General features: G+C 42.6%; 1 protein-coding gene across 1 annotated transcript in view; it reads right to left on the minus strand.

Annotated features, from left to right (window-relative positions):
* LOC121578071 (inter-alpha-trypsin inhibitor heavy chain H3-like) overlaps window positions 1-15,080 on the minus strand; it is a 45,216-nt gene that overhangs the window by 11,957 nt on the left and 18,179 nt on the right. Inside the window, exons 6-12 of the mRNA XM_045223764.1 lie at window positions 14,248-14,376; window positions 14,047-14,163; window positions 13,711-13,879; window positions 5,634-5,744; window positions 5,295-5,476; window positions 4,805-4,984; window positions 3,852-3,973 (exon numbers count right to left, since the gene is read on the minus strand). Of these exons, the coding sequence (XP_045079699.1) occupies window positions 3,852-3,973; window positions 4,805-4,984; window positions 5,295-5,476; window positions 5,634-5,744; window positions 13,711-13,879; window positions 14,047-14,163; window positions 14,248-14,376 (1,010 nt within the window). The remainder of the gene's footprint in view (window positions 1-3,851; window positions 3,974-4,804; window positions 4,985-5,294; window positions 5,477-5,633; window positions 5,745-13,710; window positions 13,880-14,046; window positions 14,164-14,247; window positions 14,377-15,080) is intronic.

A 15,080-nucleotide genomic window follows, 5' to 3' on the forward strand; every position in this document is an offset into this window, starting at 1 on the left:
AACACACCTCCAGGCTGTGTAAGGGCTATTTGACCAAAGAGAGTGATGGAGTGCTGCATCAGATGACCTGGCCTCCACAATCACCCGACCTCAAGTTGGACCGCAGAGTGAAGGAAAAGCAGCCAACAAGTGCTCAGCATATGTGGGAACTCCTTCAAGACTGTTGGAAAATCATTCCTCATGAAGTTGGTTGAGAGAATGCCAAGAGTGTGCAAAGCTGTCATCAAGGTGTCACACCCTGGCTCTGGGGACTCTTAAATGTTGAGCCAGGGTGTGGATTTTTCCTTGTTTCGTTTTCTAGGTTTGTCGTTCTAGATCGTGTATTTCTATGTTGGCCAGGGTGGTTCCCAATCAGAGACAGCTGTAGCTCGTTGTCTCTGATTGGGGACCATACTTAGGCAGCCTGTTGGCATGTTACGTTGTGGGATCTTGTTCCGTTAAGGTTTGTGTTATTAACCTAGGACTTCACGTATCGTTTGTTTATTGTTTTGGTTCGTGTTGTGTACACCAATTAAAGAATTTACGCTTATCACGCTGCGCCTTGGTCCGCTTCATCTATCGACGATTGTGACAGAAGATCCCATCACGACTGGATCAAGCAGCGTGAAGAGGAGAGAGGATGGACTTGGGAGGAGAAGAGTGAGAGTCTGGCGAGAGCCATGGAGGCCATGTTCACGGGGGATAGACAAGCCCAAAACATTTTTAGGGGGGGGGCTCACGCCGTGGACGACGAGGCAGCAGGAGGCTGCGATAGAGCGGTTCAGCAGGTTAGCAGAGGAGGCCGCCAGGTTACGGGGGCCACTGGTCACGAGGGAGAAGGAGAGTGTGGAGGCACGGCGAGAGGAACTGGTTAGGCAGCAGAGGGAGCGGAGGTTTATGAGGAAACCCAGTCCCGCTCCTCGCACCAAGTAAGTGGTGTGTGTCACCAGTCCGGTCCGGCCCGTTCCTGATTCCCGCACAAGGACAGTGGTGTGTGTTCCCAGTACGGTCAGGCCCGTTCCTGCTCCCCGCACTAAGCCTGTGGTGCGCGTCGCCAGCCCGTTCCGGCCTGTTCCTGCTCCCCGCACCAAGCCAATGGTGCGCGTCGTCAGCCCGGTCCGGCCCGTTCCTGCTCCCTGCACCAAGCCAGTGGTGCGCGTCGCCAGCCCGGTCCGGCCTGTTCCTGCTCCCCGCACCAAGCCAATGGTGCGTGTCGTCAGCCCGGTCCGGCCCGTTCCTGCTCCCCGCACCAAGCCAGTGGTGCGCATCGTCAGCCCATTCCGGCCCGTTCCTGCTCCCCGCACCAAGCCAGTGTTGCGCGTCGTCAGTCCGGCACGGTCCGTGCCTGTTCCACCGGTGCCTGGTCCGGCACCGGTCAGCTGCTCCACGCCGGAGCCAGAGCAATCCGCTCCACCGGTGTTCAGTCCAGCTCCGGCCAGAGGGACCAGACCAGGGGCGCAACGGAGGGGTAGAGAGAGTGTGGTGGTCACGCCCGGAGCCGGATCCGCCGCCGAGGCGGAATGCCCACCCGGCTCCTACCCTCTTGTGTTTGGTTGGCGCGGTCGCAGTCCGCGCCTTTGGGGGGGGGTACTGTCACGCCCTGGCTCTGGGGACTCTTAAATGTTGAGCCAGGGTGTGGATTTTTCCTTGTTTAGTTTTCTAGGTTTGTCGTTCTAGATCGTGTATTTCTATGTTGGCCAGGGTGGTTCCCAACCAGAGACAGCTGTAGCTCGTTGTCTCTGATTGGGGACCATACTTAGGCAGCCTGTTGGCATGTTACGTTGTGGGATCTTGTTCCGTTAAGGTTTGTGTTATTAACCTAGGACTTCACGTATCGTTTGTTTATTGTTTTGGTTCGTGTTGTGTACACCAATTAAAGAATGTACGCTTATCACGCTGCGCCTTGGTCCGCTTCATCTCATAACGATCATGACACAAGGCAAAGGGTGGCTACTTTGAAGAATTTAAAATATTAAATATATTTGGATTTGTTTAACACTTTTTGGTTTACTACATGATTCCATATGTTACGGATACAGGTATCCTGTATGTGTATTTGTTTTTCCTCTCCTTCTGCCCTAATCACAGGTGTCCCTTGTTTTCCTGATTGGTGGTCGTTGGTGTGTCCCACCTGTCTGACATCCGTTCGTCTCATGATTGCTGAGGTGGACCAATCAGTGGACACTCCTCCGTATTGCACCACCTGTTTCTGGTTTTTCATTACCATATCACATCCCCTGGTTTTAAAAGCCAGTCAGTTGTGTTTTCTGACCAAGACTCATTTTTTGTGAGTATGTATACTGTGGTGTCTTGTTTTTGTGTACTCACTCGTTTGCTGTTTAGTTCATATTGTTCTTATGTTGTTTGTTTGTGCCTGGGAAAAGGGGGGTTTAGCAAGTCGCCCTTGGGCATACACTACCCATAGGAAAACCTTGTCTAAACACACTAGTGAGACCTGAGCAGACCACCCACTGTATTTTTGTATGGTTAGCAGTAAGCTTAGCGGTTCTTGAGGCAGGAAGATCAGTTTAGTTTTTTTTTACTTTATTGTTTCATTCCTTGGGTCCAGCTCAGCCCCTTTTCCCCAAACCGTTTACCGTGTGTTCAAAATAAACATTTTGTGTTTGACGGTAGCTTATGGTTGTCGGTGTATTTTGTTCTCACTGTTCTGTGTCAATATTCTAATTCGCATGAGTCATGTTACGGGTCTCTTTTCCATCCACCCTAGACTTTTAAAGCCACGGGGTTCGTAACACCATATGTGTTATTTCATAGTTTTGATGTCTTCACTATTATTCTATGTAGAAAATAGTAAAAAGAAAGAAAAGCCCCTGAATGAGTAGGTGTGTCCAAACTTTTGACTGGTACTGTATGTTTGATGAACTTCTTAAAAATGCATGATTTACTAACTTATGCATTTATTTTCTTCAGAATTTTGGTGGACAGACTACTCACAATGTGGCCTTGATGGAGAGGGGTGCAATCCAATGTCCTGATGTTAATTGTAGGGGTGTGTCTTAATGTCACGGATCCCCCCAGTACTACTGCTCATTCCATTTACCATCTCCGGAGGTCTACGTCACTGGGCTTCTAGGCTTCACTGACCTGGATCATTACCACCAACCCCGGACTGTCTTGTCTCATTACGCACACCTGGTTCCCATTTCCCCTGATTAGTATGTGTATATATGTGCCCTCTGTTCCCCATTGTCTTTGTCAATTATTGTCCCAAGTCCATTACACCTCGCTTTTTTGTTTGGGTTACATCCCTGTGATATATATGTTTTGGGCTTCGTCCCCGTAGTTTTTCATGACGTACCTTGTGTTGGGTGGAGTAAATAAAACCCCTAATACGTATTCCTGCGCCTGTCTTCGAATCATTATACAATGTGACACTTAAGGCAAATTCATTCTACAGTCTTTTAATGTGTGTGTTTCGGTAGTGACATCAAAACTGGGAACAGCATTTTTCAGAGAAAGATGTTTATATAAAAATAATAGTGAATTGCTTTATTTTCAAAGTTGAATTTTAGGAGTCAGGGTGGGGGACAGACACCTCTCAATAGAAATAGGCATACTGTATAAACATGGTTTTGTCCTGTATTCTTTTAACAGTTTATTGCATTGGAATTAATTAGAATATATCATGAGTTTGGAGACTTATCTGTTATTTAAAATATATTTTTTGATTAGGGACAGCAATTTGTGCGACTTCTGTGGAATAACCCATATAAATACACACGTCGTACAAATGCACACACGTACACAAACATATACACGCAGGTATAGAGACACATACGGCTGGAGACCTGTATAGACAGAGGTGTAAACACACCCAATCACAGACGCAATGCCATGCAAAGCAGACTCACTCTTTGTCCAATAGCTGCTTCACAGTGAGGTAGGCCCACAGCCTCTGGATGTGGCTGTCAGGCCTGGCTTCAATGGGCTCCTCCATTGGTATTGTCTCAGAGTACATCACCCTATTGCTTTTCTGAAATAATCAAGGCATACTCGCATCACAATACTAAATATTGACTTAACACTATAAAACAAAAAATAGTTGAGTCAACTAAAGATATCAAGGCAACCAGCTGCTATCCAATTTCTAGTTCACTCAACTTTTTCCACATTTGCCTAAGTAGAGTAAATTGGAAATCGTAATGCAACTGGTTGCCTTGATTTTTTTTAAGCCCAGTAAAAATCTCACTTTTAAAAGTTAATATTCTGTTAACTCATATCTAAACAATGTTGTTGACTCATCCTATACTCGTATTTGTGGCAAAAGCATATATTGGAGAAAAACCCCCCACCTCAAACAGACCGTTCAAAAATGCTTTCTATTTCGTCATAGAATATGAAGTAATCTCCCTAAGGAGGAGGATCTGGCCATCAGCGGTCTACAGGAGGATGAGCTGGCCAGTCAGTGGTCTACAGGAGGATGAGCTGGCCAGTCAGTGGTCTAATTGCATGACATTTTTAATGACCGGTATAAGCCCACACCATTCTGTTGAGGTACACCCACACTATTCCAATACAGAAAAGCTGCTGGAAGAAAAGCGATTTCACTCATATTGTAAGTTATACAGTAGGTAATATTTCATAGAAATCTGGAAACAGTTACTTTAAGTTGATTTAAAAAAAAAATTAATTACAGTGCATTGAACATTTTGACATTTGGCTGAACTATCTCTAAAGTACTCATATGGAGTTATGTTTTTTTTAATCAACATTGCATTGCTTTCAAAATCAAAAGAACATACAAAACAAAGACCAGGGCAGTATGGAGTGATCTGACCTATGAGCTGAGTAGAGGTGACCTCACCGATATGGCTATGACCTCTGCAGTGAACATCTCTATGTTGTTGTCGGTGATCTGACCAGACACCACGATCTCGGAGCCGTTGTAGTACTGGCTGAAGTTGGTCTGGGTCAGGTTAGCCCCACCCACATACACCATCTGCACGTCCGTCAATAGGGGTGTGGCCACCTCTTCATAAAAGCCCTGTCAATCATACAGTACAGAGGCTATTAGTCCCGCCCCCTGCTCCTCCTCGTTTCCTCTCACATAATCTACATTTAGGAAATCAGGAAACAACAGTCAAGCCTACTTAGATGAGATAAGATCTTATTGCATTTTAAAGGTTGGTTCGGCCCTTTAATATTCCAGCTAATGAAGCTCAGTCGGGACCATTTTGACCATTTGTTGTGTTACAGTCTCAAATGATGTTGAGATTTGTAAGAAATAATTCAAATCCATTGTAGTGCAGGGACTGTAGTGTGAATACACTGCCTCACAGTGTGTGTTCCCTTACCTGCAGCTGCAGAGCAGCATCAGAGTCCTCATATATTCTGCGTCCCACACCGCTGTTCTCCAGTGCCATCTTCTCCAGGAACTCAAAGTTGACATCCATTCCAAAGCCGAGACAGTAGAGAGGGAATTTCTTACCAATGGCTTCCTTTACATTCTTGTGGATCTTTTCGAGGTTGGTCTCACCTGAGGAAAGTGAGATTGGCTATTATTGTGTGCGTATATGTATGTGTGTGTGTGTGTGTGTGTGTGTGTGTGTGTGTGTGTGTGTGTGTGTGTGTGTGTGTGTGTGTGTGTGTGTGTGTGTGTGTGTGTGTGTGTGTGCGTGTGTGTGTGTGTGTACCTGTGGTTGGGTCTCCATCAGTGAGTAGTATGAGGAGGGAGGCTGAACCCTCTCGTGGGTTTCGGTTCAGCATGGCTGTGCCCTCCAACACAGCAGCATTGATGTTGGTTGCTAAGAAGAGAAGAGAGAGGACAACACATCTATGTATTAGCTCCTATTGTCACTAACTAGGCTATTGTTCATACAGTGACTTTAGAAAGTATTCAGACCGCTTGACTTTTTCCACATTTTGTTACGTTACAGCCTTAATCTAAAATGGATTTAAAAAATAATAATCAGAAATACTTTATCTACATAAGTATTCAGACCCTTTGCTATGAGACTCGAAATTGAGTTCAGGTGCATCCTGTTTCCATTGATCATCCTTGAGATGTTTCTACAACTTGATTGGAGTCCACCTGTGGTAAATTTAATTGATTGGACAGGATTTGGAAAGGCACACAGCTGTCTATATAAGGTTCCACAGTTGACAGTGCATGTCAGAGCAAAAACCAAGCCATGAGGTCGACGGAATTGTCCGTAGAGCTCTGAGACAGGAAAGCATATGCCTAATGGACCAAAATGAATGGCATTTTGGACGAAACATATATACCATTGCAAATACCACTCAAATGGGCGCCAAATGGTGCAAAACATATTGAAAAATGTATATGGCAAATGCCAGTGTAATAATAAAAAAATCCTACGGGTGCGAGCGCGCTCCACCGTCAGAAAGTATATTGCAAATGGACACCAAAGTCAAATCTCAAGGGTGAAATGACCAATTATAAAAACTTTTGTCTCAATTATACATTACTAAAGAACCGTATGGATATAGATTTGTTTTATTTTATGCGAGTTTGTCCATAAGGCCTATGTTATGTCCATATCAGGCATATTATACTGCAAGTGGTCAAAATGTTAACTTGTCACGTATTATACTCCAAATGGGCAAAGTGTCCACTTGTCAGATATGATCATAGGAAGTCGGGTTCCGAACCCGAAAGTCACAGAACCATGTCCAAATGGCATATATAATGTCCAAATGGCATATGAAATGTCCAAATAGCATATGTAAGTATTGAAAGCACTAAAGCAGGATGTAATGTCTATTTGCCATATATGATCATAGGAAGTCAGGTTCCGATTTCCAAAAGTCAGTGAACCATGTCCAAATGGCATATGAAATCTCCAAATGGCATATGTACAGTGAGGGAAAAAAATATTTGATCCCCTGCTGATTTTGTACGTTTGCCCACTGACAAAGAAATTATCAGTCTATAATTTTAATGGTAGTATTATTTGAACAGTGAGAGACAGAATAACAATAAAAAAATCCAGAAAAACGCATGTAAAAATGTTATAAATTGATTTGCATTTTAATGAGGGAAATAAGTATTTGACCCCCTCTCAATCAGAAAGAGTTCTGGCTCCCAGGTGTCTTTTATACAGGTAATGAGCTGAGATTAGGAGCACACTCTTAAAGGGAGTGCTCCTAATCTCAGCTTGTTACCTGTATAAAAGATACCTGTCCACAGAAGCAATCAATCAATCAGATTCCAAACTCTCCACCATGGCCAAGACCAAAGAGCTCTCCAAGGATGTCAGGGACAAGATTGTAGACCTACACAAGGCTGGAATGGGCTACAAGACCATCGCCAAGCAGCTTGGTGAGAAGGTGACAACAGTTGGTGTGATTATTCGCAAATGGAAGAAACACAAAATAACTGTCAATCTCCCTCGGCCTGGGGCTCCATGCAAGATCTCACCTCGTGGAGTTGCAATGATCATGAGAACGGTGAGGAATCAGCCCAGATCTACAAGGGAGGATCTTGTCAATGATCTCAAGGCAGCTGGGACCATCTTCACCAAGAAAACAATAGGTAAAACACTACGCCGTGAAGGACAGAAATCATGCAGCGCCCGCAAGGTCCCCCTGCTCAAGAAAGCACATATACAGGCCCGTCTGAAGTTTGCCAATGAACATCTGAATGATTCAGAGGAGAACTGGGTGAAAGTGTTGTGGTCAGATTAGACCAAAATGGAGCTCTTTGGCATCAATTTAACTCGCCGTGTTTGGAGGAGGAGGAATGCTGCCTATGACCCCAAGAACACCATCCCCACCGTCAAACATGGAGGTGGAAACGTAATGCTTTGGGGGTGTTTTTCTGCTAAGGGGACAGGACAACTTCACCGCATCAAAGGGACGATGGACAGGGCCATGTACCGTCAAATCCTGGGTGAGAACCTCCTTCCCTCAGCCAGGGCATTGAAAATGGGTCGTGGATGGGTATTCCAGCATGACAATGACCCAAAACACACGGCCAAGGCAACAAAGGAGTGGCTCAAGAAGAAGCACATTAAGATCCTGGAGTGGCCTAGCCAGTCTCCAGACCTTAATCCCATAGGAAATCTGTGGAGGGAGCTGAAGGTTTGAGTTACCAAACGTCAGCCTCGATACCTTAATGACTTGGAGAAAATCTGCAAAGAGGAGTGGGACAAAATCCCTCCTGAGATGTGTGCAAACCTGGTGGCCAACTACAAGAAACGTCTGACATCCGTGATTGCCAACAAGGGTTTTGCCACCAAGTACTAAGTCATGTTTTGCAGAGGGGTCAAATACTTATTTCTCTCATTAAAATGCAAATCAATTGATAACATTTTTGACATGCGTTTTTTGGATTTTGTTGTTGTTATTCTGTCTTTCACTGTTCAAATAAACCTACCATTAAAATTATAGACTGATCATGTCTTTGTCCGTGGGCAAACGTACAAAATCAGCAGGGGATCAAATACTTTTTTCCCTCACTGTAAGTATTGAAAGTACTAAATCAGCATGTTATGTCCATTTGCCATTTATGATCACAGGAAGTCGGGTTCTGAATCCAAAAGTCATTGAACCATGTCCAAATGGTATATATAATGTTCAAATGGCATATGTAAGTATTGAAAGTACTAAATCAGGATGTTATGTCCATTTGCCAGATATGATCATAGAAAGTCGGGTTCCGAATCCAAAAGTCAGTGAACCATGTCCAAATGGCATATGAAATGTCCAAATGGCATATGTAAGTATTGAAAGTACTAAATCAGGATGTTATGTCCATTTGCCATATATGGTCACAGGAAGTCGGGTTCTGAATCCAAAAGTCAGTGAACCATGTCCAAATGGTATATATAATGTTCAAATGGCATATGTAAGTATTGAAAGTACTAAATCAGAAAGTTATGTCCATTTGCCATTTATGATCATAGGAAGTCAGTTCCAAACCCAAAAGTCAGTGAACCATGTCCAAATGGCCTATATAATGACCAAATGGTATATCTCAGTATGTTAAGTCCTGAATCAACCGAGAAGGTCTATCTGTCATGTTTGATCATAGGAAGTCATAGGAAATCAGGATGTCTTGTTGGTGTTCATTTCAGCATGTCCATTTCATAATGGGAAGTCCTTATTGATATACATTGGCAATGGACACTGTCCAATTGATATATGTAACAGCATGTCCAATTCATGATGGTAAATGCCCATTGTAATATATACTGATAACATGTTAAGCCTGGCATGTATTATGTGTAATGGACTGTCCAATTAGCAGAGTAATTTATTGCCAATGGACAAAAAGGCAAACCTATGGCAATATATCATATGGCAAATGGACACTGTCCATTAGCAATATATTACAATGGGCATTTACCATCATGAATTGGACATGCTGTTACTTTGCTGAAATGCCCAATTGTCTGGCTCGTTGAACTTGGGATGGCCTAGCAGTGATACTGGATCCTCTCTCTCGATCGTTGGTGTTGATTTCAATCTGTCCATTTGGTGAATGTAAATCACTGCTTAAACATATTGGAAATGGACAGTGTCCATTTGCCAAATGATATATTGCCAGTACCAATATGTCCAGTATAACATCACAAATATAACATCACGAATTGGACATGCAGTTAAAGGGTTTAAACTAATAAAGTCCACTACTGGGACACTATACACAAATACAATTCAAATGTGCTGTCCTTTGACTGTTTATGATGATTTTAAGCAATGAGATGGCTGACTTGATTGCTGTCCAATTGCAATATGTTACAATGGCATTTGCCATATGATATATTGCAAGTTCATACTTCCCATTTAGGATATGAAGGGGACCATGTACTCTATTCATATTGATATCTGTAGAGCTACCTTGACCCTGAACACGTGGCAAAAGGAACTTTGCAAATTGCATGCACAGAAGCAGAGTTAGAGCATAACCTGTAAACCAATGTTATTCTAAGGGAGAAACTCGGATGTGTTCAACCACATGAACCGCCACACGCATCTAGAATAACTCTGTGGCTTGTCCACGCCAACCTACCCCCGATGACCCCAGTTGAAAACGGCGTGTCTCTGCATGACCCAGAGGCCGTAAAATGTCAAAAGCATGTTGAAATCACTATTAGTTAGGCTTCATTCCAGGCCTTCTTATTTGCACAGTCTGTGCGGTCAGACCGAGCGAGCTATGGTCAAGTGGGGCACCTTATTGAACTCGGAATGGCCTAGAGACGATAGTGGTGTTGATTTCAGCCAGTCCATTTGGTGATGGTAATCCCTGTTTAAACATATTGGAAATGGACAGTGGCCATTTGCCATATGGTATATTGCCAGTGCCAATATGTTCAGTATAACATATTGGCACTGGCAATATATCATATGGCAAATGGACACTGTCCATTAGCAATATAACATATGGACAATAACAATATATTATACTGCAATTTGACAGTCAGCCATCAGTCAATAAGATATCACACTGACACCAAACTGATACATACTAACACCAAACTCCCTTTGTCCAACTCATTTAGAAGCCAACTATCACATATGTCAGAGCCGGCCCAAAATGTATAGCGCCTTCTGTTAAAACCATAAAAAACCTTAAAACATGTAGTGACATTCGAGCTGCGGGTCCAGTTCTGACATTATGTGTAGGCCTAGCTGAGGCGAACCCGAATCTTGAGTTTTGTCTCGATTGGTCATTCGCCCGAGCAGCAACCTTCATTAGTTCTGTAAATGTACTTTTTTCGGGGGTTGCTATGGGGTCCCTGAATGAGCAATCGACCAGAAACTTGTAGGGTCCATTTCTAAGGGCCGAGGCAGTTTCAATGCACCTAGTCTTGTGATTCTGGGACTTTTCTAAATGTCGTCATTTTCATGATGTTAAAAATGAAATGAATATATTGCAAATGGACGAGGCTGTTTCTCGGCCGGAGAACCTCCTAGAGCAGTACCAACCTAAGCTATAGAACAATTTTATAAAGTTTCAGAACTCTAGGTCTGACGGTTCTTTGATGGTTCGACGGTATCTATTGCAGGCTCCTTGCGTCTGTAAGCACACACTGTGTCACTCCATCTTGGCTGTGTGTGTGAGTTTTTCTCAGAGGTCTGATTGGCAGCGTGAGCAGTTGTCAGGCTAGAGCATGTCTCTATGGGTGCTGTCTCTGTGTCCTGGGCTTATGGGTGGTTCTTTGGGTCTCAAAAGAATACTTGAAGTACACAGGACTGTGTGAGTCTGTCCAATTGCAATATGAAATATTAGCACTGGCAATATATCATATGGCAAATGGACACTGTAAAGAAATTCACATAAAATCACAGAAATCACATAGAGCTCCAAACCTGCCTTAACAGATTCGCCTTAACACGCCTCAACTGGATCTATAACTTTTTTCTACAAAAAACATCACGAAGATGACTGTACGATTTCTCGTAAACTACGATAGATAAATGGCTGGTTCTTTTTCCCTTACACGATAGGTTTATGTACTTTGATGTGCAGCGGACAAATGAGTGCTGTATTACCGTTTTCGACCTTTAATCCCAGAAAATGTGAATTAACTCAAAGAGTGTTGTGGCCTCGACGTCATCTGTTTCCAGGCTAAAAGTACATCTTGCCGCCCCTCTGCTCACCAAGTTTTTGAAGTCTGTTCTGTTTACGAGAAACGGCCATGTCCATTTGGTGATGAAATGTCAATTTGCCATATACAGCGGGTCACCACCCTGTGGAATTGTCCGGTACAGCAGAAATAATCAAAAAAAAGAAAAACATTATATATAGGAAACCGAGTGTCCTGGAAAATTAATTTTGTGACTTCCCGGAAGAACAGGCCTTGGCGCTCGACCCGAGGCCATCGGCCTATTTTTAGTGCGACTGCGGACGTCTAGTTAGGGGCCGTCCATTTCAACTAATAGTCTTGGAAGGATCCTGCTTGATTCTGTAAGTAGAATTGTTTTAACTTGTAAACTGTGTTGGTTCTGTCATAGTTAGTAAACTACTCAGTCTGCTTAAAAAGCGAGATCTAGTAGCTATGTTGACTATGACGTTAGCTAGCTAATATGTGGACAATGATGTTGGCTGTGTGTAGCGGTTAGCGGTTATGATATGAAGGTTTGTCTTAGAAAGTTTTTTTTGCCTGGTCACAGACAGCTGATGTGTTGTGCACTGAAGTCCAAAAGCAAAGGGAAAAGGTGAGAGAAGAGCGCGTAGATGCGAGAAGGAATTAACGAGCAAAGTGATCATGATGTTTGTATTTGGCTCTTGTGAAAGTTAACTGTGTTTGCGTGTAATCAGGGGTGTATTTATTCCACCGATTCTGTTGAAAAACATTTCTTAAATGGAAGCAAATAGAACGAAATGGGGATAAACATACCTGAATTTGTCCAATAGAAACTCTCGTTTGCAACTGTTGGACTAATGATTACACCCTAGATCAGCTAGATGCAGGCAAGAGTGGGCAAGGCGGTATTGAATGTGTCACTGTCTGTCACCTTGATTACTCAAGGTTGTAGCAACCTCATGATGGGTATAGTGAAAATTTGAATATCATATAGTAACCTAAACCTATCGATGTTACATTGAGCTGGGTGAATGGAATATAAATGACAGTCGTCCAATATGCTGTAATAAAAATAAAGCCATACTCATTAAATAAATTATCATCCTCCCTCATCTTAAACGGCACTGACCGCCACTGATATGGAGGATCGGGTTTGTATCAGGATTCACATCCACATATGGAGGTTAAATGATCAGATTCCATGTGGTTATCTCTGTTTACACACTAGGAAAAAGATCAGATAATTATCAGATATGCAAATAATTTGCAAAAGAACTGAATTGGGCTGCCTATGTAAACGCAGACTTTAAGTGCTACAAAATGCTAATACACCTTAACTGTACTGTCAGCTTTGGAAATCTTTGAAAATAGGGAAGAGGATTAAGTAAGTAAGTAAGTAATAATGGTAAGACTTTACTTGACACCCAGTGTCATAACTAGTATGTCATAACAGCTGAAATAACTTGTCATAACCTGTCATAATATTCCCTGCCAATAAGTTTCCTTCTGTTTGAAAGCTTATTCTTAAATCCTTTGTTGTTGTTGTAATGAATTCTTTACAGTCATGTTCTTTTTCCATCATATTTTAAATAACTTGAAAATACACTTTATGACACTGTCATGAAGCATTATGACCATCCTGTATCACCTTACTTGGACTAAGAAAATACACTTTATGACACTGTCAAGAAGCATTATGACCATCATAATCATATAAGCCAGATAGGCCTATCACATACATGACCTTAAATCAGTTATCAGTCAAAAAGAGGGTGTCATGTCCTGCTCCTGAAATCTGCTCCTGCAATCATCCCAGTCATCAGCAACAGAGCATTGGGGTAGGTAGCATGTCTGACATCAATGTGTGCGCAATTACAATTATAATTTAATATGGTCAATAAAATAAAATAAAAGATAACATAAACATACTGTTGACACGTAGGCTATGGTGTAATGGAATGTTTTGCCTTGTATAGTAGGTTTTGTGGGTTTTGACACTCTTATGTAGGTGTCATAACCAGCCATAAATAATCTCAATATATGTCACAACAGCTCAAAATACTGTATATCTGTGTCCTGACAGTGTTATGACCATATTATAACAAGGTATGACAAGTTATGTCAGCTGTTATGACCTATTATGACATGGTTATGACCTTGTCATAACGTGTTATGACGCTAGGTGTCATGTAAAGTGTTACCATAATAATTGTACCTCCTCTGTCGTGAATGTGTCGTGCAAAGCTCTTGGCAGCCTCCAGGTTTTCCTGGTTGGCCGGCAGCAGCTCCTTCTTCCAGGTAGACACAGAGTAGTCGAAGGTGATTAGGCCAAAGTGGTCGTCCTCTACCAGGTCTACCAGGATCTTCAACAAGGCCTCACGGGTCTGACAGATCACAGTGCATCAAAATACAATCAAAATGCAATCAATCAACCAATCAATCAAAATGAATTGTCCCATGCATTGAATAGTATGTATGTGTACATTGCTCAATCGTTAAACCTTTAGCTACATTACAACAGGCAACACATTCAAAAAACACACAAACAAACCTGCTCCATTTTCCTGCCATGCATGGAGCCACTCCGATCGATGATGAAGACTACATTCTTTGGTATGCGTGGTAGGTCACTGGGAGCAAAGTGATGGACAAAATACCCTTTTGACTCCTGAAGAGAGAATCAGAGATGGTGATGAAAAGACAGGGTAGAGATGAAGAAATGAATGACAGGAAGAGGGTGGAAGAAGTGTACCTTGAGATCTCCCATGGACGTGTTCCTGTAGACGTCATAGACAATGACCAGGTCTCCGTTCAGGCCCTGCTCTCCACAGCTGTCACATTGGCTCTGCTGCTCCTTGCTGGGGTAGAAATGTACCCAGGCCTGGGGAGAGGGCAGGGGCGTCAATTGGCAGTCACCATAACCTAGCTCAACACCAACAATTTCAAATAGACTTCTAAAATCATTCCAATCCCGATTAAAAGGCAAATGCAGTTTAGTGGTATAAACTGGCTGACTTTGGTACCATGCGGACGCCTGGGAGCAGGAGGGAAGGCTGTTTTTATGGCTGGCTAGGCTGACTTTATTAAGAGCGCATCAACACAGCTGCAGGGAACAGCTTGACATTTTCTCAAACCAGTGCAGAGGTAAAGATGGCTGTATAGATGGCTTTGGCTAGGTAACTGCTGTTTGACTTGACATGAAACAAACTAGGAGTTTTAATCCTGGTGCTGAGCTAGTGTGTAGCAGCTAGTTCTTGTATGACGTGTGTTTGTAGAAAGTCCCCTATTGACTGAGATGAATCTAGAGCAACAAGATGATAATGGCTGGAGTCAATTTGGCTTTTTTAATTTTTTATTGTGTAGAAAGGCAGTAAATGAGCTTACATTTGATATAACATTGGTTTTGTTTCTCTTTTTTTACATACCAATTGTATTATTACAAAATCCTATGTGATCAATATGAACATTTCTATGTATGTATTCTTATATATATATATTTATAGAGTGGCAACCTTCATGTACATGTGGTATAAATTAAGTGTGTAAATTTACATGAATATTGTACCTGTAACCCCCCACCCCCTA

Source organism: Coregonus clupeaformis, chromosome 12 (genome assembly GCF_020615455.1).
Source record: "Coregonus clupeaformis isolate EN_2021a chromosome 12, ASM2061545v1, whole genome shotgun sequence".
In the NCBI taxonomy this organism is placed as follows: domain Eukaryota; kingdom Metazoa; phylum Chordata; class Actinopteri; order Salmoniformes; family Salmonidae; genus Coregonus; species Coregonus clupeaformis.